The sequence below is a fragment of the Coregonus clupeaformis genome, chromosome 17 (assembly GCF_020615455.1).
Source record: "Coregonus clupeaformis isolate EN_2021a chromosome 17, ASM2061545v1, whole genome shotgun sequence".
In the NCBI taxonomy this organism is placed as follows: domain Eukaryota; kingdom Metazoa; phylum Chordata; class Actinopteri; order Salmoniformes; family Salmonidae; genus Coregonus; species Coregonus clupeaformis.
The window spans coordinates 899,266-926,527 of NC_059208.1; the positions used below are offsets into that span (position 1 = coordinate 899,266).

The window sequence follows — 27,262 nt, forward strand, 5'->3', positions numbered from 1 at the left end:
TTGAGAGATACGGGGAGTAGAACCATCTGAGGCGCCAGGTCATTTAACGGATCATGCGGAGTGAGAGGTGCAGCCAATCGCTTCAGTAATGCTGAACACACACCAGTAAAGCCGAACAAGGCAGGCAGGCCTGTTGCTACTAACTACCACACACTGAGCTCCAACTCATGTAAACACACACAGCTGAACAACAGAGTGTTAGGAATTCTCCTGACCATGTCCATATTTAGCAGCAAATAGCGAGTTGAAACCAGTTGTCAGAGAGTGTCCACAGACTGGAGGACCACAGACAGCAGGACAGACAGGCAGAGGAGGAGGGGGGGGGTCAAGATGCACTTCCTGTTATCCCTGTAGGAAGTGTGGGAAGTACAACACACACACGTAGGAGGAAGGGGAGATGAGAACAGGAAGTACAGCACACACAGGGAAGAGATAACAACAGTGTCTTCCACTAATGTCCCCTTTCCTCTACCAAATCAATTTTTATTTGTCACATACTTCGTAAACAACCGGTGTAGACTAACGGTGAAATTCTTACTTACGGGTCCTTTTCCAACAATGCAGAGTTAAAGACACACAGTGGAATAGTAGGAGGGGGACTGGGGGGAGATTTTAGAAGGCAGCTGGGGAGGATAGGGAGGATGGTGGGGGGTCCCAGATGGCCAGAGGTGAGGGGTTAAGTCTGTGTTTGTGCGCGTGGAGGGGACAGCGAGAGGACAGAGGCCTAAGCACTAGGTTAGACACAACATGCATGTCTGAGCTGCTTAGGCCACACTGGGTCTGTAATGATGAAACCGAGACAAAGGAGGAGGGGTTAGGGCTGTGCCATATAGCGAATTCATTCAAATGTATGTTTTTGCGTGATATTCAAAATGCCTGTATCGCAAGAATCACGTGTTTTTTATTTAATAACAATTTTTCTGAGCATTTGTCCACTTGGTCTCATGTTGTTGCTTTGGTCTCATTTCCTTCGCTCCTTCTGTGCTGTGTGCACACACACCAAGCCCCTCCCCCACACACCAAAAAAATATATAGCATTTTCATAGACAGACTTGAAAGCTAGATAAGTGATTATTGAAAAAAGCAGGTTAAACTATTTTGATAAAATAATGTAATTATTAGTGGGTGTTATGGTTGTGGAAGGCTTATATTTAGGCTAGGTATAATTTCACAAGCCCTGAATTCATTAGATTATTGTTGACTGTTTGAAAAGCAGTGTATTCTACCTTTTAATTGTACAACAAAGCTTATTTAGAGAACAATTTTTGTAAAGATATATTGAAAAAATCGATGTATGATCTTCAGGCCATATCGCCCAGCCCTAGGTAAGGGGTAGACTGATGGAAACATTGAGACCTGTAGGACATTGAGGGGAAAGAGGTCTCTCCCTCCCTCCCTCTCTCCCCTTTCTCTGTCTTCTCATGGGTAGTGGTGCTCTGTTCCTGTCTTTCACTCAGTGATGGAAGGATGGCATGTGGAGAGATCGCTGGAGCGATGGAAGCCTTTAGGAAATAATGTTCTCACTCTTGTTGATTCTCACTCCCTCCATCCCCCTTTCCCTCTACCCCCTCACTCTGCAGTGTACCTTGGTTTCTACCTTCTCTCCCATCATTTCCTTTGCTCTCTCTTCTTCTTTGATGGACTGCTAGAGGTCAAGGACGCTTTCATGCACTTGAGGTAGAAGTACCCCTAACCACAGATCTAGGATCAGATTTCCCCACCCCAGGCTCAACCCATATACATTTGGGGGAGGAATAATATCTGACCCTGTATCAGTGGTTCGGGGCATTGTCTGCTCTGGATTACACAGAGAAACTGTCAGTGTTGCGTTGCTCTTATGTGGTCTGTCATTGACATGTTGCTACACACCACTACAAAACTCCTCTGATGAGTTGCAGTGTTATTCCATGGTAATGATGACTACCTGTTATGTTTTGGAACACAGTAGAAATGTGGGAAATCATTCTGCAACCAACTTCCTGTGTTATTGTTACAGCATGATAGACAGACTTCCATAGAGGGGTGTGAAGACATGCTATGCCCAACCAAGGCAGAGTTGCAGCTACATGCTATGGCTACATGCTATGCCCAACCAAGGTAGTGGTGCGGCTACATGCTATGCCCAACCAAGGTAGTGGTGCGGCTACATGCTATGGCTACATGCTATGCCCAACCAAGGTAGTGGTGCGGCTACATGCTATGCCCAACCATGGTAGTGGTGCGGCTACATGCTATGGCTACATGCTATGCCCAACCAAGGTAGTGGTGCGGCTACATGCTATGGCTACATGCTATGCCCAACCAAGGTAGTGGTGCGGCTACATGCTATGGCTACATGCTATGCCCAACCAAGGTAGTGGTGCGGCTACATGCTATGCCCAACCAAGGTAGTGGTGCGGCTACATGCTATGGCTACATGCTATGCCCAACCAAGGTAGTGGTGCGGCTACATGCTATGGCTACATGCTATGCCCAACCAAGGTAGTGGTGCGGCTACATGCTATGGCTACATGCTATGCCCAACCAAGGTAGTGGTGCGGCTACATGCTATGGCTACATGCTATGCCCAACCAAGGAAGAGTTTGGGCTCCACCGAGCCTTACAACCTCTCCACAGTCACTACAATAACAACACCCCCCCCGGTCACCCCACAGACCATTCAGGAACCCTTCTCTCCTTCCCTTCTCTCTTCTCCTAGTAGTTTAGTTTACTTGGTTTATGTACTAGTACACTGTTCTCCTTTGTACTAGTGTACTTTGGTACTTGTTGTGTGCAGTAGCACAACTTAACTTTTCTCATGTACTTGGTATGCGCAGTATGTACTTAAAGTGTAGTAAAGTGTGGTTATATTCAGTATGCGTATTGTGTCGTTGACAGTAGTATGTGTAGTAGAGTAAGTGTTCTGTATTCCAGGCTGACTGTCTGCTGAGGGATTGTTGCTTGTTTAATTATTCTCTCATATAAAGGATCAGAGGTCCCTGCCACAGTCAACCTCCTGCATTTCATTACAACTACACACACACATAACACGCGCACACACATACAGTACACTCCTAATCCTCACGCAACACACACACACGCACGCTCATCAGTAATACCATCCATTATGTACAATATTCTTTTGATTCAGTTATGAGGTTTTGTAGTTGTTAATTCGCTGTATTGTTGAAGCACTCAACATGTGGGTTATTGTAAGAATGGATTAGTTTGAACAGACCATAGAGTTAACATAGGACCTCAGGAGGACTGTGGTATGCTAACTCCACATCCATCTTCCTGGGTTACACACTGCACCAAACACAGAACAGAACACACACCTAGCGTCCGGTAGAGGGCTGGACATGGGACGTCTGACAAAGACTTTCCCCTAGTCCTCCTCTCGCTACTGTTTGTTTCTCTATGTTCCTACAATGTCATGGTGTCATCCCCAGACCCTGGCCCCTGTCTCTGTCATAATTCCAGGTTGTGTGTCCTACACTGCCCTGTATTTGATTATCTTCCTGTTTCACTTTGTTCTCTCACTGATTGGCTGCTCTGACATTCTACTCTGTGACACTGTTCTACAGCACTTCCATGATTCTCTGTGCTGTCACAGCTCCCCTGGCTCGCAGCTGGCACAGAGCAGAGCATCCTGGGTATAATTAGGGTGTACCTCATCCTCCAAGGTCTGGAGAGAGGGTGTGGGGGAGAGAGGGGGGAGTGAGATATCCAGGAAGGAGAAAGAGGGAAAGGTTGACAGTGTTTGGCACCTTTGGCTCACACCGTCTCTGTAATTGCCAGGGCATACATCATCTGAGCTAAGGATAGAGGAGAGGAGGATGAATGGATGGAGCAGGGGAGGGATGCAGGGAAACGTGAGAGGAAGAGTCTCAGAGGTGCAGAGGAGATGGGTGGGGGGAAGAGTGATTGATATGCAGAGAGAAAGGGAGAGGGGGGAAAAATAGCAAAGGGGGGAGGAAGAGGAGAGGTGGTTTGACAAGACCTGTGAGCAGCTTTAGATAGGAGAGGAGTCATGGTGACTGACACTCGCTACAGGTGGTACACCGCTATGTAAACACACCGCTGTCACTGCCTAGTAAAGTGTGGTTATATTCACACACACACACACACACACACACACACACACACACCCTGCAGAGGTTCTAGTACACCAAAGTAAACATACTGCTGTCATAGTGTGTGTGTGTCGCTGGTGGAGAGCCGATACAGGTAGTAGAGCTATGCATCGTGACCTGAGGGGTTGAACACACACACACACACACACACACACACACAGGGGATCAATACTTTGTGCGTGTGTCCTGTTTGAGTGGCCCAGATCGATGGTGCCCCGTCCTGTAGATTGATCACCAATACTCTGCGGCTTGTATTGATTAGGAATCAGCTTAGTGAAGAGCTGTCTCAGTGCTGTGATGAAGCCTACAGCACCTCTACTAACTGTGTTGAAGCCTACAGCACCTCTCTACTAACTGTACTGAAGCCTACAGCACCTCTCTACTAACTGTGTTGAAGCCTACAGCACCTCTCTACTAACTGTGTTGAAGCCTACAGCACCTCTCTACTAACTGTGTTGAAGCCTACAGCACCTCTCTACTAACTGTGTTGAAGCCTACAGCACCTCTACTAACTGTTGAAGCCTACAGCACCTCTCTACTAACTGTGCTGAATCCTACAGCACCTCTACTAACTGTGCTGAAGCCTACAGCACCTCTACCAACAGTGTTGAGGCCTACAGCACCTCTACTAACTGTGTTGAGGCCTACAGCACCTCTCTACTAACTGTGTTGAAGCCTACAGCACCTCTCTACTAACTGTGCTGAAGCATACAGTACCTCTCTACTAACTGTGCTGAAGCATAAGCCACCTCTCTACTAACTGTGTTGAAGCCTACAGCACCTCTCTACTAACTGTGTTGAAGCCTACAGCACCTCTCTACTAACTGTGCTGAAGCCTACAGCACCTCTCTACTAACTGTGCTGAAGTCTACAGCACCTCTCTACTGTGTTGAAGCCTACAGCACCTCTCTACTGTGTTGACGCCTACAGCACCTCTCTACTAACTGTGTTGACGCCTACAGCACCTCTCTACTAACTGTACTGAAGCATACATCACCTCTCTACTAACTGTGTTGAAGTCTACAGCACCTCTCTACTGTGTTGAAGCCTACAGCACCTCTCTACTGTGTTGACGCCTACAGCACCTCTCTACTAACTGTGTTGAAGCCTACAGCACCTCTCTACTAACTGTGTTGACGCCTACAGCACCTCTCTACTGTGTTGAAGCCTACAGCACCTCTCTACTAACTGTTTTGAAGCCTACAGCACCTCTCTACTAACTGTGTTGAAGTCTACAGCACCTCTACTAACTGTGTTGAAGCCTACTGCACCTCTCTACTGACTGTGTTGAGGCCTACAGCACCTCTCTACTAACTGTGCTGAAGCATACAGTACCTCTCTACTAACTGTGCTGAAGCATAAGCCACCTCTCTACTAACTGTGTTGAAGCCTACAGCACCTCTCTAATAACTGTGTTGAAGCCTACAGCACCTCTCTACTAACTGTGCTGAAGCCTACAGCACCTCTACTAACTGTGCTGAAGCATACATCACCTCTCTACTAACTGTGTTGAAGTCTACAGCACCTCTCTACTGTGTTGAAGCCTACAGCACCTCTCTACTGTGTTGACGCCTACAGCACCTCTCTACTAACTGTGTTGAAGCCTACAGAACCTCTCTACTAACTGTGTTGACGCCTACAGCACCTCTCTACTAACTGTGTTGAAGCCTACAGCACCTCTCTACTAACTGTTTTGAAGACTACAGCACCTCTCTACTAACTGTGTTGAAGTCTACAGCACCTCTACTAACTGTGTTGAAGCCTACAGCACCTCTCTACTAACTGTTTTGAAGCCTACAGCACCTCTCTACTAACTGTGTTGAAGCCTACAGCACCTCTCTACTAACTGTGCTGAAGCCTACAGCACCTCTCTACTAACTGTGTTGAAGCCTACAGCACCTCTCTACTAACTGTGCTGAAGCCTACAGCACCTCTCTACTAACTGTGCTGAAGCATACAGCACCTCTCTACTAACTGTGTTGAAGTCTACAGCACCTCTCTACTAACTGTGTTGACGCCTACAGCACCTCTCTACTAACTGTGTTGAAGCCTATAGCACCTCTCTACTAACTGTGTTGAAGTCTACAGCACCTCTCTACTGTGTTGAAGCCTACAGCATCTCTCTACTAACTGTTTTGAAGCCTACAGCACCTCTCTACTAACTGTGTTGAAGTCTACAGCACCTCTACTAACTGTGTTGAAGCCTACTGCATCTCTCTACTGACTGTGTTGAAGCCTACAGCACCTCTACTAACTGTTGAAGCCTACAACACCTCTCTACTAACTGTGTTGAAGCCTACAGCACCTCTCTACTAACTGTGTTGAAGCCTACAGCACCTCTCTACTAACTGTGTTGAGGCCTATAGCACCTCTCTACTAACTGTGCTGAAGCCTACAGCACCTCTCTACTAACTGTGTTGAGGCCTATAGCACCTCTCTACTAACTGTGCTGAAGCCTATAGCACCTCTCTACTAACTAGGTTTTCTGACATGTTTCAAATCTATTTCTGAGTCCACTTTCACATCACTTTTAGCATGCAGTTTTTTTCCCAACCCAGCACTAGCTCACCTGTTTCAACCAATTAACTAATAATCAAATTCCTTTATTAGTTGAATCAGGTGTGTGAATACTAGGCTGGAACTAAAGCCTGCACACCCTGCAGCTCTCTAGAACCAGGGTTGGTGATCTCTCTCTCTGATGCCCCAGTCTTTTTTCTCTCTCTTTTCTTCTTCTCTCTGTCCACCCACTTAACTGGAGACCCCGTCTCTCCCCTCCCTCTCTCCATGCTATTCTCTCTCCTTTTTCTCCTCCACTGACTCCCTCGCTCTGTCGCTCCCCTATAAAGACTCCCTCTGACGGACCTGAACTTGCCGCCCAAGACACACATCCTGTCTTTTATTTCTCTTTTTCTCCCTCCTGCGTTTTCTGCCCCCCTCATCCCTCCCTCATGTGCTCGGTGTGGAGTGGAGACCAATTAAAGTCCATCTCCTCCTTTCTCTCTCTCTCTCTCCAGGGTCACTAATTAAAACTCACCTCTTTTGTCTCTACTCTTTTCTCCTCCCCTCATCGTCTTACTTTAATAAACTCACTTTGTTTCTATCTTTTTTCAGTCTTTCTAATTGTCATGACTCTCACTTTGTCCATCCTCTCGTCTTTCTCCTTCTGTCATGACGTTCTACATCCCTTTGTACTCTCTTCCCTCCCTCATACTTCTCCTTCCTTCCTTCTCTTGCTCTCTTTTCTTCTCACGGTTTTTGTTTCATCACACACTTCATCCCTCGCTCTCTATCTCAGACTGACTATCACTGCTCTACATATCTACCTCTTTTCTGTCTCTGTAGTTAACCTCTAAAAGTCTAAGCCATTGGGGGGTAGTAAGCTTTCATACGGAATTGTATTTAGATGATCATACCATGGATAATTAACTCTTGATTTTGAATTTAAGGACCCCATTACATTGAATTTGGCATTTACTACTATAGCCCAGAGTTTCCCAAACTCAGTCATTCCCTCCCAGGTGCATGTTTTGGTTTTTTCCCTAGCACTACACAGCTGATTTAAAATAACCAATTCATCAAGCTTTTATTATTTGAATCAGCTGTGTAGCACTAGGGCAAAAAACAAAATGTGTACCCAGCGTGGGCCCAAGGACCGAGTTTGGGAAACCCTGCAAGTATAACCCATAACAACGCATTGATAACACATTCATAAATGGCAAAAATATATATATATAAAAAATATATAATAAGGAATAAGGTTAAGTGTCTGTCCTACCGTTCGGACGCTACAGACGTTTTGGTGAGAAGACAGATTTTCGGGATGTCTCATGGTCTGACAAACACTGCTGTAGCTCGGCCACCTTCCACCGCAAATGCGTAAGGCCGACATATGCGGATGCGGTGGATTGAGACGCAGCCCTGATATCTATTTTTGTGAGGATTTTTTTGTTATGTTACTTAGATTGTGTCAATCAACTCTTAAGGATTCATATTCTGCAGACTGGTGGACATACTGTATGGCCAGTCTGTTTTTCTCTTTCCACTAGTAGAGGACTGTTAGATATGCTGTTTCTCTCTCCACTAGTAGAGGACTGTTAGATATGCTGTTTCTCTTTCCACTAGTGGAGGACTGTTAGATATGCTGTTTCTCTCTCCACTAGTAGAGGACTGTTAGATATGCTGTTTCTCTCTCCACTAGTAGAGGACTGTTAGATATGCTGTTTCTCTCTCCACTAGTGGAGGACTGTTAGATATGCTGTTTCTCTCTCCACTAGTAGAGGACTGTTAGATATGCTGTTTCTCTTTCCACTAGTGGAGGACTGTTAGATATGCTGTTTCTCTTTCCACTAGTAGAGGACTGTTAGATATGCTGTTTCTCTTTCCACTAGTGGAGGACTGTTAGATATGCTGTTTCTCTCTCCACTAGTAGAGGACTGTTAGATATGCTGTTTCTCTTTCCACTAGTAGAGGACTGTTAGATATGCTGTTTCTCTCTCCACTAGTAGAGGACTGTTAGATATGCTGTTTCTCTTTCCACTAGTGGAGGACTGTTAGATATGCTGTTTCTCTCTCCACTAGTAGAGGACTGTTAGATATGCTGTTTCTCTCTCCACTAGTAGAGGACTGTTAGATATGCTGTTTCTCTCTCCACTAGTAGAGGACTGTTAGATATGCTGCTTCTCTTTCCACTAGTAGAGGACTGTTAGATATGCTGTTTCTCTCTCCACTAGTAGAGGACTGTTAGATATGCTGTTTCTCTCTCCACTAGTAGAGGACTGTTAGATATGCTGTTTCTCTCTCCACTAGTAGAGGACTGTTAGATATGCTGTTTCTCTCTCCACTAGTAGAGGACTGTTAGATATGCTGTTTCTCTCTCCACTAGTAGAGGACTGTTAGATATGCTGTTTCTCTCTCCACTAGTAGAGGACTGTTAGATATGCTGTTTCTCTTTCCACTAGTGGAGGACTGTTAGATATGCTGTTTCTCTTTCCACTAGTGGAGGACTGTTAGATATGCTGTTTCTCTCTCCACTAGTAGAGGACTGTTAGATATGCTGTTTCTCTTTCCACTAGTAGAGGACTGTTAGATATGCTGTTTCTCTTTCCACTAGTAGAGGACTGTTAGATATGCTGTTTCTCTCTCCACTAGTAGAGGACTGTTAGATATGCTGTTTCTCTCTCCACTAGTAGAGGACTGTTAGATATGCTGTTTCTCTTTCCACTAGTAGAGGACTGTTAGATATGCTGTTTCTCTCTCCACTAGTAGAGGACTGTTAGATATGATGTTTCTCTTTCCACTAGTAGAGGACTGTTAGATATGCTGTTTCTCTCTCCACTAGTGGAGGACTGTTAGATATGATGCTGCTTCTCTCGCCACTAGTGGAGGACTGTTAGATATGATGCTTCTCTCTCCACTAGTGGAGGACTGTTAGATATGCTGCTTCTCTCTCCACTAGTGGAGGACTGTTAGATATGCTGCTTCTCTCTCCACTAGTAGAGGACTGTTAGATATGCTCCCTCTCCTCAATTCACCATGGCCCTTCGACACCGTACTGCTCATGTCTGGCCCCATGTTGTTATGCCCAGAACCAGCCAGCCTTGACTGGAGGCCCTAGTGTGTGTGTGTGTGTGTGTCAGAGAGTCAAGTCCACATTGTACTCTTCCGACTCCCTTTTCTCCTTAATTAGCATTGTTGGGCCTCTCACTCTCTCATCTGTCTCTCTCTCTGTTTTTCCTGCCACTGCTCCTAGCTATATCATTACATAGTATCAGATACCAAAACAAGTAATAAAGGCTGCTGTACATTATATTGCTTTATCGTACCTTGTAATCGCTGTGTGGAATATTGATGATCTATCCATCCCTCTTCTCTCTCCATCTCTCCTCCAGGCCCACAGTTATATAGACTATCTATCAACCATCCATCTCTTCTCTCCATCCCCCTCTCTTTCTCTCAGACTAACAGTATTGTATTTTACTGTGTTTGATCGTTATTGTGGAATGTTGATGCTTCATCTCTTTTCCTCTCCCTCTTTCTCTCTCCCAGGTTGACGGGAGGTGATCTGTCCATCCAGGTGAATCTGAATGACTACCTGGATATATTCTGCCCCCACTACCCTCACCCGTCTCCCCCCAGTGAGGAGGCCTCCCCCCAGGCCCCACCAGGCAGCCTGGCCCTGTACCTGGTGGCTGAGGGGGGGTTCAGGGGCTGTGTGGAGACCCAGGGGGCCATCAAGAGGTGGGAGTGTAACACGCCCCACGCCCCTTTCGGCCCTGTCCGCTTTTCAGAGAAGATCCAGCGCTTCACCCCCTTCTCTCTGGGCTTTGAGTTCCTCCCCGGACACCACTACTACTACAGCTGTGAGTAGATGGGAGGGGGTGTGTGTGTGTATGTAAGTCAATCTGTATGATATTATAATGCAGGCAGTGAAATAACTTGGGTTTCCTCTTTTCCCACTACTTCCTCTTTCTGTCTTCCTCTCTCATTTATCTCCAACCACTGGAGGAGAGGGAGAGGAGGAAGCAAGGGAGGGAGGAGGGAGCAAGGGAGGGAGAGGAGGGAGAGGAGAGAGGAGGGAGAGGAGAGAGCAAGGAAGAGAGGGGAGGGAGCAAGGAAGAGAGGGGAGGGAGCAAGGGAGAGAGAGAGGAGGGAGCAAGGGAGAGAGAGGAGGGAGCGAGAGGAGAGAGGAGGGAGCGAGAGGAGAGAGGAGGGAGCGAGAGGAGAGAGGAGGGAGCAAGGGAGAGAGAGGAGGGAGCAAGGGAGAGAGAGGAGGGAGCAAGGGAGAGAGGAGGGAGCAAGGGAGGGAGAGGAGGGGGAGAGAAGAGGGAGCAAGGGAGAGAGAGGAGGGAGCAAGGGAGAGAGAGGAGGAAGCGAGAGGAGAGAGGAGGGAGCAAGGGAGGGAGAGGAGGGAGGGAGAGGAGAGAGGAGGAGGAGAGAGGAGGGAGCAAGGGAGAGAGGAGGGAGCAAGGGAGGGAGAGGAGGGAGGGAGAGGAGAGAGGAGGGAGCGAGAGGAGGGAGAGAGGAGGGAGCAAGGGATAGAGAGGAGGGAGCAAGGGATAGAGAGGAGGGAGCAAGGGAGAGAGAGGAGGGAGCAAGGGAGAGAGGAGGGAGCGAGAGGAGAGAGGAGGGAGCGAGGGAGAGAGAGGAGGGAGCAAGGGATAGAGAGGAGGGAGCAAGGGAGAGAGAGGAGAGAGGAGGGAGCAAGGAAGAGAGCAGGGGAGGGAGGGGTGGGTTTGTGGAATTAACTTTATTTACAACTTCTGGTTGCAGTCCAACCAAAAGGGACAAGACTGTATATAGTCATAATATGAATTTTTAAATGTCTCTATTCCTTTGGAACTTTTATGAGTGTAATGTTTACTGTTCATTTTTTTGTTTATTTCACTTTAGTTTATTATCTATTTCACTTGCTTTGGCAATGTAAACATTTCCCAATGCCAATAAAGCCCTTTGAATTGAAATTGAATTGAGAGGGAGAGAGAGAAAGGGAGAGAGGGATGGGTTTGTGGCCGTAAAATCAGTTTCTTACTGTTTTACAACTTCTGGTCACAGTCCAACCAAAAGGGGGGGAGCCAGAAACAAGAAAGAACAGAGCGAGAAAGAGAGAGGGAACGAGTGGAGAGGGGCGACAACAAAGAAACAGACAGAGGGACACAGACAAGCTATGAGGAAAAATGGAGATCAAGACGGAGATGTAGCCAGAGAGAAAAATAAAGGCTTTTAAAGCAGTGGAGGAAGCGAAGCGTGGAGGAATGACAGAGAGAGAGAGAGAGAGAGGGGAGATGGACAGAGTCTAACAGTACAGGAAGGGAGGGGGGAGAGAGAAAGGGGGATGAGTGGAATCCACGGGAAGAAAGAAAGGGGGAGCAACAAAAGCGAGGGAAAAGGGCGAGGAAAAATAATGGATGAGAGAGATGGAGGGAAAGAAAGAATCTTTACATAAATTACTATTGTGGTCTGCAGGACAATGGAGCATTGTCAGGGCATGCGAGAGCACACACACACACACACACACACACACACACACACACAGCCATTGTGGATGTGCAGGGCTGGAGAACACAACAATAGCCTCCTCCCCTCGTACTACCCCACTGGGCCTGGCTGGCTGTCTGTGTGTGTATTGTCCACATCAAAGATAACACTTGAAGTTTGTCCAAACGTCTGGCTGGGTGAAAGGGCCAGGCCATAGGGACAGTATAATGGTTTTAGACTGGTGACACTAGAATGGAGACAGTATAATAGTTTTAGACTGGGGAAACGACAATAGTATTAGAGCCGCTAATCGTATTAGCTGTTTCAGTCTGTGTCTCTTATAGCGATCCACACTGACAGCTCACATAGCATCCGCATCAATCAGTCTAGTGATCTATAGTCACTAGATGGCATTGCTAGAAGGAACAGCATTTTCAGAACTGACGAGCAAGTAGACAAGCTTTTGTTCGGTTCCGTTAAGGGTTAAGATTAGAGGTGGCTGTTTTGAAATTGCATGGTTAGAAAGGTTAAGTTTGCATTCTCCTTATTATAATATATGCCATTTAGCAGACGCTTTTATCCGAAGCGACTTAGTCATGCGTGCATACATTTTATGTAGGGGTGGTCCCAGGAATCAAACCCACTGTCCTGCAAGTACCATGCTCTACAAACTGAGCTACAGACGACCAGATAGTGATGACTGTGTTTCTGTCGCTTAACTCTGACAGCAGCTGCCAAACAGGAAACACCTTGACTCCCACAATCCATTGAGTCACCTTTGACCCCTGTAGTGGTTGCTGTCTGGCTGGAGTTTCCAAATGGAAAACCTTTTCTCTAGTTTCTTTCATACCAACTGAATGCAATCCAGCTGAGTTCTGCTGGTTGGTGAATGGTGAGACATTATATGGTAAATGGTGACACGTTCTATATTATTGTCAAATACACTACATGAGGGGTTGGGCAGAAAAGCTCCCAACACTTCAGCACATACCTTTACTGTAACAAGACAACCTTTCTCTCTCTCTCTCTCCAGCATTGCCTACAGGGGAAAGCTCCCCCCTGCCCTGCATGAAGCTGCGAGTCACAGTGTGCTGTGAGCCCAGTGAGTAAACTCCTCCTTTTCCTCTCGCTCCCTCCCTCCATCACCCCTATGGGCTCTTCTCTAGTTCTATCACAGCTAGCTGGGGTTATTCCTGCTCTTCATTCCTCTCTTCCTCTTCCTCTAGCTGGGGTTATTCCTGCTCTTCATTCCTCTCTTCCTCTTCCTCTAGCTGGGGTTATTCCTGCTCTTCATCCCTCTCTTCCTCTAGCTGGGGTTATTCCTGCTCTTCATCCCTCTATTCCTCTAGCTGGGGTTGTTCCTGCTCTTCATCCCTCTCTTCCTCTAGCTGGGGTTATTCCTGCTCTTCACTCCACCTTTCACCTTTGATTTTTCTCCGCCACCTCATCTCTTCCTCTTCCTCAAATGTAAATGTTTGTGATGGAGGGCATCCTTTCTTCATCATTCTCCTTCTCCCTTTCTCTTCTCTATCTACCTGGTACCCCTGCACATTGACTCAGTACTGCTACTCTCTGTATGTACAGTACATATCTACCTGGTACCCCTGCACATTGACTCAGTACTGCTACTTTCTGTATGTACAGTACATATCTACCTGGTACCCCTGCACATTGACTCAGTACTGTTACTCTCTGTATGTACAGTACATATCTACATGGTACCCCTGCACATTGACTCAGTACTGCTACTTTCTGTATGTACAGTACATATCTACCTGGTACCCCTGCACATTGACTCAGTACTGCTACTCTCTGTATGTACAGTAAATATCTACCTGGTACCCCTGCACATTGACACAGTACTGCTACTCTCTGTATGTACAGTACATATCTACCTGGTACCCCTGCACATTGACTCAGTACTGCTACTCTCTGTATGTACAGTACATATCTACCTGGTACCCCTGCACATTGACTCAGTACTGCTACTCCCTGTACTGTATATAGACATGTTATTTTCTACTCTTTTTATTCGTTATTCACTGGATTTATTCCTCGTGACACTATATATGACTCCTCCCTTTTTCCCTCTTCATTTTCTGGAGAGTTAGTCAGAGGACCAGGGCAATTTACGGAAGCTCTAGCATCTTCTTTAGCCAGCGTGTGTGTCAAAATAACATTTGTTCAACAGCAAGCTCTCTGTCTGTCTGTCTCTCTCTCTCGGTCTCTCTGTGTCTCTCTCAAGCCACCACCACCATTAAACTTCTCTCTCTTGTTTTACTCTACCTCTGGTGTGAATTCCCAGAGTTGTTCTAACCCAGAGCCTTCCTACTGTAATGTTAGTCTTCCGGTCCACTGAGCTGCCTGTTCCTATTCTGGTCGGGAATGTTGCCCAGTCACTGTGGGAATGCCTCTACACGCTACAGTTGAAGAGACTTGTGTGTGTGCACGCGTGTGTAAGAGACGTCTGTCCCAATTCCCATCACATCCCAGTGGAATGGGCAGGAGGGCTAAAGAAATATCCCAGCCTCGTCTCAACGCTACAGGCAGGGATATCATTAGTTAGGTGTGTGTGTCTTCTCTTCATAGTGTTTATCATCAAGCCCCGAACCAGGACATATATTATGTTGTATATATTCTCTCTTCTTAAATGCTAACTCTATTCCAACGAGAGAGGAGGGTCATTTCATCTGTCAAACTAGAATGAACGTTTGTGTTAAGTTCTAATGGTCCCATAGTTGTTCATTAACAACACTCTGGATAGTGTTTCTGTGGGGAACAGCAGCAGTAGTGTTGCCCCTCTGACTGTTTCCTTCCATTGCTGCTGTTTTTCAGACTGACTGAAAATATGTAAAGCGTTTTATATACAGTATATATTAACTCATTTACCCAAATTGACATTATTTTCAGTCTCTGTTCCTCTCTCTCTCTTTCTTCCTCTCTTTCATTCTGTCTCTTCCTCTCTGTTCTCTCATCCTGTTCTCCTAGTGAAGCTAATCCAGACTACATTTCAAGAGCCCTCTTCTCTCTGTCTTTTTCCTCTCTAGTCTTCTGTCGTTCCTGAAGAAGCACTAATCTCCCCCTCTCTCTGTGTCTTCTCCTTGTTCCCCATCCCTCCTTTTTATGATCTGTCGCTACTGGAGCAAAACTAATCAAGACTTCATCCACTACCATGTATTTTACTCCCTACATCCCTTACTCCTTCACCCTCTCTATCCCTCCCTCCCTCCTTCACTCTCTCTCCCTCCTTCACTCTCCCTCTCCCTCTCTCTCTCTCCCTCCTTCACCCTCTATCTCCCTCCATCCCTCCTTCCTTCACTCTCTCTCTATCCCACTGTGCTCCCTCCATCCCCATGTCTCCCACCCTCTCTCTCCCTCCACCCCTTCCTCCTTCACTCTCTCTATCCCACTGTGCTCCCTCCATCCCCATGTATCCCACCCTCTCTCTCTCTCTCCCTCCATCCCTCCAACATTTTCTTTTGTCACTCTTCTTCTTTGTCTCTTTTCTTTGTCTTTTCTATCTCACCTCTGTATCTCTCCATCTCCACTCTGGCCACTTCTTTACCAACTCTCCCTCTTTTCTTTTGTTCCCCCTCTCCCTCTCTATCTCTGTAATGCAGGGTCTGTTCTGTAAATGTGTTGGGATGAGGATACATGAGGAGAGAGCAGGATGAGACTGAGATGGATGAGAGGAGAGAAGTTTCCTCTCTCTCTCTCTCTCTCTCTGCCTGTCCATTAGTGGTTGTTTAGTGCAGCTGTTGTTGTGCTCCCTGCGGCAACGCCTCACACTCTCTCTCTGGTTCCTTCCTGTAGAGGTTCCCTTTTATCGAACAGGCAGTGTGGCACATACAGTGTGTGTGTGAGGGCCCAGTGATGGCCGCTCCTGTCCTTAAGCTACAGCCTTTCTCTGGCTGCTCAGGATGCTTTATTTCCACTGAGTCTCTCTCTCTCTCTCTCTCTCTCTCTCTCTCTCTACAACTCTCTTGCTCTCTCTTACTCTCTCTACAACTATCTCTCTCTTTACAACTCTCATGTCTTTTTCAAACAACAAACCGTGCTCTGAATGTATGTTTCAGGTGTTGATTCCCTGTAGTTGGGAACACACACACACACACACACACACAGGGACCTGAAGGACAGAGCGGTGACTGAGAGAGAGGGTCCATCAGGTACACTGTCATTGTACCAAGGTCACCCAGCACTCTGTGGTGCCATCATCTTCTCTCCTGTGTCACTGTGTGTGTGTTTATCCACTCAAATTAACCAGCACTCTCCTGTGTGTGCATGTGTCACAGGCCAACTTTTTCTCTAACTCAAATGAACTAAAACAGCTGTAAAGAGAGCAGGGCAGGTAGGACACGGTTGCACGTGACACAGGAAGCTCCTAAGGTCTGTGCTGGGAGTAATTAGTCACTTTATCTATGTTCCTCTCTCCCTGTTGGTGTCTATTTATTAGATTCAATTCTCTTTGGATATCTTGGTTCTGCAGACTGCTGAATGACATTGTAAATGAACAGAAAGTCTGTAAGTTTGACTCTACTGTAAATTTGACTCTACTGAAGTGTCCCGGTGAAAAGGGTCCCCTACCCACTCCAGTTGAGCGGTGTCACGGCAAAAAGCCCTCTTCCCCAATTCTGCTGTGCTAGAACAGTGTTGCATCAGACACGACCTTCAAAATCTGCATAACCAGAGCGGTGTCACGCTGAAACAGCTCCCCCTGCAGCTCCACCTTTCTTTCCTCCCCAGCAATCTTCTGCTATCCTCCTCTACTCACCTTTCTATGAAGACGACTTCTCCAAACATGAAGTCTGCTGTTGTTCCTCACCCTCCTCTCTCTTTCCTTCTCTCTCTCTCGTTCACCCTCTCTCCCGCTGTGTGAAGCCATTATAGGCGTTCTACTCTCTCTAATTGATTTCCCCTTTCTTTCTCCTCCTCTCCTCTGTTTCTCCCTCCCTCTCTCCCCTGCTGTGAACAGTCCATCGCGGTCATTTCAGGTTGCAGTCCCCTCTCCGTTTCTTTCACTTCTTTTGCGCTTTTTTTCACTTTTTTTTCAAAATGTCCTTCCATCACTGACCCCCACTATTCTGAATACCTTTGTGCCCCCTGCCCACCATTCCGAACACACACTCACACACAAACACTCACACACCACTCGTCTACCTCTCTCTCCGACTTCCAACTCAACACTGAAAGACTAACTTTGACCAACTTTCTACCGTGTTTAGATTTTTCTCTCTTTTTCGGCAAGCGGGTTTGGAATGTTTTGTTTGCTCAGGAAGATGGCTACCTACCTTTAGTCACTGTGTTTATAAAATGGCGGCGTGGGGGAGGGAGATGTGGAGTCACGGAATGGTGTCTCGCTGCAGTTCTCCGTCTGGAGACACACACATCCATGCGTGCTCATATCCACTCACTCACACACACAGTAGGTCTCTCTCTGCAGTGCAGTGCTGTCCTGAGACGCATGCGACCATGGCAGCCATTTTGGGGTAGAGCTGGCCGTGACCAATACACCACAGTTATCTACAGCATACATGTAGTCATTCACACATGCACATTCATGCACACACAAATTCACTTAATCACATACAACAGGGACAGGGACAGGTTTTTTTATATATTTTTTTACCTTTAAATGAATCAATTATAACATGAATTAGTAAATAATAATCTTAAGAAATGACTTTGTCAAAGCAACAAAATAACTAGGGCTTTACAATGATGGTGAAAATTGAGAAATGTTGGGGTTAAGTGGGTTAAAATCTTCTTAGAAGTCACAGAGGATGCCAGAGGGACATGTCAAAATGCAGAATTTTGGCACTTTAGTTTTTATTAAAGATGGACTATGCAGAAATCGCTCCTCCATTTCCTGGTTGCTAAAATTCTAATTCAATATCTTTTCCATAACCAAAAAATATTGTATTTTCAGCTGTTTGAAGCTGATGTACAAAACAGAAAGTAAAAGACGCAAAGACGAAATGTAAGAATGGGAAGCATAGAAATAACACACATAGAACAGATCTACCGCTTCTTAGACTTAGAATTTCTATGTGAATTTGGGTGGGTCGTCCAAAAAGTTACATATTGCAGCTTTTAATATACAAATCAGTTTTGTTGAATTTTCCATGTGCTCTATATTAAAGGGCAATTCATTTAATATATCAGGCTTTTAATATTCAATATTTGTGCACAATTTCTGCTTGAAACATCAAAGGGACGCAAAAGGCACTCATTTTGTAGAACGACCTATTCATTATCAATGAAAAAATATATATATTTAGTCTTTCAATTATTTGACGTATATATATTTTTTGACGATTCAATATTTAATTGTTTATGCAGACTTCCGGTGATCTTCTTGAAATGGCAGTATAGTTTGGTGTAGTATTACGTTTATTATTAAACATAGTTATAATTACGCAGAATAATTTTAAAGTCAGCTATTGATGTAGGCATTAGGTCAATGCGTACATTTCAAAATCAGTTAATGCACTTTAATTTCTTAATTTAGTCTTTGAGTGTGCACTTGTTTGTTGCCTTTGATGTAAATAGTTAGGTATGTTCTGTTAATTGTATTTGGAGAATTACCTGATAAAACCTCTACACCTTATTTTCCTGGCTTTATTTGGGCTGTTTTTATCTACTCGATTTAGACATGAAAGGTTGGATTGGATTAATAGAATCATTTTTTGTTTGTTATTTCATAATTATTAACTAATGTTACAAAACAGAAAATGGAACAGAAGTGTTGTGTTCTGTAACGTTCATAGTTTTGACGCTTTGGACACATTTTCTTCTGGTTAACGTTAGTGCTCACTGCTCGACACACACACACACAGTGAGAAGCCCGGTCACAGCATGCTATTTAAAGCTTCGTTAACTCTTTGATAGTTATTTCTTCACAATATGAGAGGTTTGTTAAGCCCCTCCCTCATCAACATGGAAGCCTCTTTGACTTATAGTACACCCCTGACTATATACATAACAGAATATCACACCTATAGATACCTTACTCAAGCCCTAATATCAGACCTATAGATACCTTAGTCAAACCCTAATATCACACCTATAAATACTTTGATTCCCCACATACACAGAGACAGACACAGAGAGAGAAAAAATGATGTCCAAGCTAAGCATTTGATCAGTGAGCAATCTTGTGAAAAATATACGTTAGACATCATGTACACACTTCATTGTAGGAAAACAGTCAACTGGAAAATAGTTGCATTACAACAATCTCCTCCCAGTTTTCTGCTCCTTTTCTCCCTGTACCACATCTTTTCCCCCTCTCTTTTCTATCCATACTTACTTTTCTCCCTGTACCACATCTTTTCCCCCTCTCTTCTCTATCCATACTTACTTTTCTACTTATTTTTGCTCTTTCTGGTATTCTAGCCTTCTCTCCCTCCTCTCTCTCACCCTCTCCACCTTCCTATGCCCTCCAGCACCCATCCACCCCTCCCTAACTCTTTCGTTCCACCTCCCTCTCCCTCCATCCCTCCATTATTTCCTTTTAGTCAGCCCCCCTGCTGAGGGAGTGACACCCAGACACAAACACCCCTCCCTCCTCCGTCTCCTTCTCTCCCTTTCTCCGCCTGACCTTCTTACAATCTTTCCTTCCCTCCCTGCTTTTCTCCGTCTGTTTTTCTCCCAGGTCTTTTCCACCCTTTCATTTCCTCTCCTCTGTCCTCTTCTGTTTCTCTCTGTCATTCAGTCTTTTGTTGCCGCCTTTCTTTTTCTCTTTTCCCTTCTCTCTCTTTTATTCCTCATCTTTCTTTCTCTCTCTTATTCCTCATCTCGCTCTCTCTCTCTCATTTCTCAGCTCGCTCGCACTCTTGCTTTCTTATTCCTAATCTCTCTTGCTCCCCCTCTCTCTTATTCCTCATCTCTCTCTCTCTCTCTCTCTCTCTCTCTCTCTCTCTCTCTCTCTCTCTCTCTCTCTCTCTCTCTCTCCCTCCCGGCTCAACATTATCTTCCTCCCGACTCACTTTCTTTGCTCTTTTTTCATTCGACCTTTAAGAGAATTTGCATTGGGGACATATTTTAGGGTTGCGCAGTCAGTAGTCATTTTTCATGGCATTTGGCTGTGAGTAATGGTAAATATCCTCCCCTAGTCATTTTTCTGTAATTTTTTTTGTTCCATGCAAGTGAGGCCGTAGTTTTTTGGGAAACTTGAAAATGACTTGAATAATGAACTTTATTTGTATTCCTCCTCTCTCCCTCTCTTCCCCTCGCTTAGCAACCGAAGGATCCAAGCAGAACAAGCAGGAACAAGGTGAGATACAACTGCACTCATTGTGTATGTTTGTGTGTGTGTCATATGCACAGCATGCCCATTGGATGGTATTGATGAACTGCTAATTCTCTCTCGCTCTCTCTCTCTCAGGTACTCCAGCTCTTCACAGTGATGTTTGTTCAATGAGGACAGTTCCTCTTTCTCTCCTCCTCCTCACCCCACTCTTTAACTTTCTCTCTATCTAACATCCCTCTATTCAAGCTGACCTCCTGAGTATCTGCCATGCCCACTGTAGAGATGGCCTGCCTCACCCACTCAGCCCCTACTTTAAACTATCCACACCTCATAGGGAGGCCGTCTTAAATTCAGACCCTACGTTGACTGCAGTAGGGTAGACTTCAACACCACATACACACACACTCCAACACATCACCTCTGTCATTTCTGGAGTGTACTAATCTTTCTCTTCTTGGTCTCCTCTTTTCTCTCTGTCCACTCTCTCCTCTCGTTCCCTCTCTTCCATCCCTCGCTCCTGACTAAAGCTCCCTCTGAAACAGACCGGCACTAATCTACCATCAAAGCTCTCATTCTTCATTTCACACCTTTATCCTCTCCATCACTCCATCCTGTAGACTTCATCTATGTCCAGTCTCTCTCTTCCTCTCTCTGTCTCTCTCTGAACATAATGAGCCAGCTGAGCCAAAGTGGACCATCCGGACGTTGTTCTGTTAAATTACTACTGAGAGGACCAGACTTGGAGGTGACTGGCTGTCAGAGTTGACTGCTTCTGAACAGAACCATGTTTTTGAGTTGACATCATTGGATTTGAAAGTCCAAAGTGGGACCAAGTTGAAAAAAAACACAGGAACACCAAACGTTGTCCAAACTTTATTTAAAAAGTTAACCAGTGACGACACTGCCTAAACCAGGATATGCTGTGTGCGTGGAACCCTGGGAATGATGAACTGGATATTGTGACTGGTCTGTGACACCCTCTACTGGGATTGTACTGGTTAGACTGGTCCAACTGGTCTGTAACACCTGACACTCTGGGATTGGAGAATAGACCCTGCTACTCTGTGGTCGTAATCTGACCATATCTGGAATTAACTGGACTGTTTCTGGTGGTTTACCTCTGTCTTAAAAGGCAATCAAAAGGAATTGTGGGAAACACACTGAGGGTAGCGCCTCACTTCACCTCACTCCACCTCACACGCTCCAAACCACATCGGCTGATTGGCAGATGCTCCTAACCAACCAGGTGTGCAGGTATTTAGACTGTCTGCTGAGGATTTAACCAGGCGAGGCCCTCCACCAATGAGGAGAGGCCTAAAGCTGGTGTTTATGTTTGAATAGAGGTTCTTATTTTAGCGCAGTAAAGACTCTGCTTTAGGTGTTTTAGTTAAATATTGATGTTTTGTAGAGGTCCAGACATGTTGTCATCCATTTGGATTATTTGAAACATTCTGAAAAATCTGTAAATTTTTACATGGCTGAACTTTTTTTATACAAATGTTTACACGTGTAGATTAAACCAGATTGATGTTGCTTATAGCGCTATAAAAAAAACTAAAGCTCTTTAATACAGGTTACCCTGTATTTGTAGTTATAAAACATCAATTTTTTATCATCTGTTCATTAAACAAATAGCATAAACGAATTCAATTTTATTATCAATGCAATTTAAATTCATTAACTTGATTTTGATTGTGTCATATCTTTTATCTGTTGGTTAGATATAGGACATTTATGAATTTATTAGTTTAATGCAATTTCATTTTCCTATCACAAAAGTAATATCAGGGAACAATAAAGTGCATTTACAGTAGAAGTGTGTTACAAATATCACAAACCTAACAAATATACATGTTTTGTTTTCAAAAGTGAGAGATATAACTGAAATTATTCTTATTAATTTAATCCCACAAAAACAAGTGTATATTTAATTAAATTAATAATTCTGATTATTTGCTTACCTTAATCCAACATTAATCATTGACAATTTACCCCCATTAATCTTTCTTAAATACAGGCTTTTCTGGGCTGCAGTTTTTTCCACAATCTAATGTTGTCTTTGGTCACAGCATTTAGAAAACAACGTTTTCTTTCAGAATAAATATGTTGACTATTAGTTATACCTGTAAGCACTTACTCATGAAGAGGAGTCTGTAGTATTACTTTACTCACACATTTGGATACCAATATACCTTCAATGACAGTTACATCATTTCTTTCTGGTCTACGCAGGTTATTCAGTAATGTTCTGATTGTTCCAGCGGTGTGAACACTGATGTCTGGAACCATGTTGTATAAAGCTGGTGCTACCAGATGTAGAGTTTATTACGATCAGATCATAGGAAAAAATATTTGTCGTTTTGTTTTTTCGTTTTCACATTTTAGTGAAGAATGTAGCATCTTCTATGAAGAGCGAACTGCAATCTGAGCCCTTTTATACAAGGTGACGACAAAATAAATATGATTGCAATAAGAGTGAATTTTCTTAACTAGATTTTCCTGGTTTATTTGTCTTCATTTTTGTTTCTTTGTTTTACTACAGGAAGTCCTATAATCAAGACTAATTTAGACAATATACATACAAATACACACCTTTTATTTTTGGAATACAATCCTAGTATGTTCATAATGAGACCTTGGAGACTTCAGATGACCTTGTGGTTTCGAAGGCCATTGTAACCTGAGAAATCCAATAGAATACTTAGCTGAGTTTATATTTTATGTACAGTCGGCAGAACCCTGATAAGACTGAGACATTGCATACTCCTGGAAGCACTTCTCCTTCATACATCATAGCTCATACATCTATATAGTATAATATGTACAGTAGTTATTTATATTCCTATCATGACAGATATGCAACAATGAATACAGTAATATGAGCATTTGTTTAAGATACACTTACATCTAAATAACCTATACGTTTGCTCAGTTGGGCGTGCCGCAACCGTTAGACCCGACAACATGTTTCTGTGCATGAGCTTAGCTAGCTAATGTCGCCATAACATCACTTACAAGCGTGATCAGGGATTTCTATTGGAGAAACAGTTTCTGCCCATCTTCATACTGTACTATCTTTGACCTATATGTTTGAAAATACATTTCCATTTATGTAGGTTTTAAATTATGCCACCAGATATCCAATATCCCTGGATACGATGGCTAATGCCTCTTACTGCATGGTTTATGATCTCACCTGATTTTGTATTTATTATGGATCCCCATTTGTTCCTGCCAAGGCAGCAGCTACTCTTCCTGGGGTCCAGCAACATTAAGGTAGTTATATACAATTTAAAAATGTTACATTTCATAACACTTTACCCAATACATTTAGTGTGTTCCCACAGATAATACATGCTCTTTAGGACTGGTTCTGGGTTTGACCTTCACTTAGCTTCCCCTGGTGGCTCTTATGGACCATAGCAGTTAGTATGGAGGGCACTGGTTCAACACTTCATAGACGTAGTCAACACTTCATGGTGTAGTCAATCTCATTGTGAAGCTGAAGGCAATATCCACCTTTTAATGGACAATAATGTTTTTCTAATAACATTTCATTTAAATGTTTATTTTCCACTTCCAATTTTCATACCACCTTCAAACTCAGGTCAGACTCTTTTCTGATTTCAGAGAGCAGTTTGACCACAGAAGGCAGTTTCTCTTGTTCCATGTGGATAAAAAGACTCCGTCTTTGACGGCTAACACTAAGGACTGTGCCTGTCTTCTGGATTCGGTGCTGCATGTACTTCAGACACAGGTAGAGTAGTGCTGGGGTGAGGGGGCATTGATGCTTTAGTTTTATTTTGTGACCCCAGGAACCTTCAACCATTGGGAGTAACTTCCACAAAATGTTTAAATCCAGAGGAAGCACCTGCTTTAGGATTGTGAAGTCTCTAGGGGGAGACTTAATTATGCCAATGGACGCCAGGGCTTGTCTTAAGAATACCCACTTAATCGATGGTTGCCTGGCCAGGGAAACTTTGTATGGCATGCTCTTGTGGTGGTATTTGAATCCTTCCTCTAAACGAGGGTGCTAGGTACATCTGCAGACGATTGGCAAGTATTGTGGCAAATATTTTGTATGGTCGGTTCAGTACCTTCTTGAATTTTGCAGGTATTTTTATTTTCTTGCTGAGTATTTCATTGTAATAATGTTTCAATATCTCTGTTTTCATGAGGTTCTCATCCCTTGATCCATTTGAGTTGGTCAAGGATTTCATTGCCACAAGGACTTCCGCTCCACTTATTTTTCCTGCTCTTCTATCTAATTTGTTCTTGTCTTGTATTCTGCTATCTCCTAACATCCTCAGCTTTTGATGAACATCTGTTCACATACTTCCTATTTTAGGAATGTGGATCTTCAGAGACACAGGGTTGTGATCTGAAATCCCTGGAACAGTGTGAATCTCACAAATCTGAGCACATGTGGCTTTGTCCTGTTGCATGAAGAACATATCTAACCGGGAGTAGCTGGTGTTCTGAGAGTGAGTGAAGGCTTGCTCTTTTGGGTGTAGTCTTGCCCAGATGTCCACTAGGTTCCGAAAGGAGATGAACTCTTCCAGATGAGGCCTCAAGGCTGTGTGCTGTCTATGTTCAGATGCAGAGATCCTGTCAAAGTCAGGGTCAAGGACTGTTGAAATCCCCTCCAATCACTAAGATGCCAGGGGCCATATCCTGAAGATACTGTGACAGCCTCTTCAGTACTTTCTTGTCTTCTTTATGATTGTACACATACACAATAGTGAAGTGTTTACCATACATCTGACAGAACAGCATAATGTAGCCACCAGTGTAATCTTCATCATGGCAGATGTACTCATAGTGTGGTATGTTTTTATTCACCTGTATGGCCACTCCTTTGCTATTTGGAGAGTAAACAGTAAAGTAAGAGATCCAACCTCTCACTTCATTTATGTCATTGTAACTTTTAGGTCCAATGTGAGTTTCTTGAAGGAAGATTGCGTCAGTACATATAAAAAACAAAGTATAATAACCTCACCTGTGTAGCGCTGATCCAGGTGTGACTTCTCTGCCGTGCTGTATGACTTCTGATACTCAGGTGAGTCTCTTTTAAATAATAAAGGTTGCGTACATCCATAAAAACAACCACACCCGGCTCTGCATCATACCAGCACCAATTATTAGATAGATACTGGTGACGACTCATGGAATGGCCCTTGACCGCGAGTCAGACAGTTACACATGAATTTTGTTTCATACACATTTCTATTTCTAATCCCAGTTTTGAATCACTACCTTTACATTTGATCAAGCTAATTATGTTATTGTTGAAGTAGGAATTATTGCCAATGTCATCAAATTATTATTATTTATTAAAGTCTCATTTTATACATCTCACTTGTATGTCTCTTGAACCTTTAGAAGTAATTAAATCAGGAGGATTTGTCTCTCTATTTGACTTTCCATTGTAAGGTGTAATATATAATTACTGCATCCTTAGTTTTGAGGTGGTGGGGGCGTGTGAATTTTCTTATTTTTAGTTTTATTTATGTTCTTCTTTCGGAGTTAAGAAATGTCTTTGAGAATTGCGTGTCAACACTTGAGGACAAATTGCTTTATTTTCCTACAAGTTCAGTGACGGTAGTGCAGGATGTACTAGATAACTGGGTTATGATCTTCATTATGATTCAATGAACTGTCTTGAGGTCATTTCTATAACTTCACAAAGTTCTCATGTGTTTGTTCAGTCTGTACAGAGACAATGGATGATTACTGTGTCTTAATTGTTAAATGTCATTTTGTGATTCCCTTTACTGATTACAGTGGAAATGTTGATGTGTCATCCCTGTTGTGCTGTATGACCGGTGATACTCAGGTCACTTTAAATATGAAATGTTTAAGAAAAAAAACAACCACGCCCATAGCTGCATTGTCAAATAATTTGTATTGCAATTTTTTTATCAAAGTTAAAGACACATAGTAATTTATATGTTTATGTTTCTGAAACCTATAGAATAAATGAAATTAGGAGCATTTAATAAATATTTACTATGAATAACCACGTTTCCTTCCATAGTTTTTAAGCGAGTAAAGTCATACTGTATAAAAAAAAATCAAGACAGTTGTGATGGAAACAGGAAGTGTTGGTACAATTTTATAAATACCGACAGATAATTTGTTCGTTCGACATGGTGAGATATTGTTGTGGCTGTAAAATGATTGATACGAGAAATGGCGATGAAAATGCCTTTATGCGCAAATATTAATATAACAATATCGAAGTAACCTTGGAGTCACGCAATGATAGTGTGTGTGTGGTCCTCCCACTACGACTCCGGAAACCATGCAGTTTATTAGGCTACAGATGAAAGAAGTTATGAACTTCACAGGGTGGTGAAAGTGACCTTGATGCTGCTTGTCCCCCTCCGAAAACTTTTCATTGTGCTTGATAAGCATGTGATTTGTCATGGAGCTAGTTGTGCTGTGATCGGACAGCTTGATAGTTATAGGGAACCTAAATAGCATAAGCTTATCCTGGCACTCAGGCCAGGTAGCCCACATCTGTGCACACTCAAGAGTACGGGTTCACACAACAATGACAAGATGGAGAAACGTAAGTAGTAAGTAGCCTTGCACGAGCCTTGTACAAGCTAGAAAGGCTCATAGGAGCAGGATCTCCTGTTTATGTAGCGTGAGGCAGCTTGATGTTCAAGTACACCCCCTTGACAGGATGCTAGTTTATCGCAGAGCCCTACTCCCAATCTATCTCTTTAATGCTGAGTGCTAAGAAGAGGCGCAGTGGGTCCCATTGTTATAGTTTTTGGTATGACTTGACCGGTGATCGAACTCCTGACCTTCCAATCTCAGGGCAGCTAAGTTGGCTACTGATACTCAGGTGAGCTTCTTTAAAGGTTGCGTGCATCTAAACAAACATCCACACGCACCTCTGCGTCACACC

General features: G+C 43.9%; 1 protein-coding gene across 3 annotated transcripts in view; it reads left to right on the top strand.

Moving 5' to 3' along the window:
• Window positions 1-22,887, top strand: part of LOC121543199 (ephrin-A4-like) — a 49,533-nt gene extending 26,646 nt beyond the window's left edge. For 2 of the 3 annotated variants that reach the window (XM_041852915.1, XM_041852917.1), the window contains 4 exons: window positions 10,161-10,474; window positions 13,123-13,191; window positions 20,332-20,367; window positions 20,479-22,887. In XM_041852915.1, the coding sequence (XP_041708849.1) occupies window positions 10,161-10,474; window positions 13,123-13,191; window positions 20,332-20,367; window positions 20,479-20,573 (514 nt within the window). In that variant the 3' untranslated portion in view covers window positions 20,574-22,887. The remainder of the gene's footprint in view (window positions 1-10,160; window positions 10,475-13,122; window positions 13,192-20,331; window positions 20,368-20,478) is intronic. The other variant, XM_041852918.1, reaches the window with a different exon arrangement.
• Window positions 22,888-27,262: the final 4,375 nt, after the last annotated feature.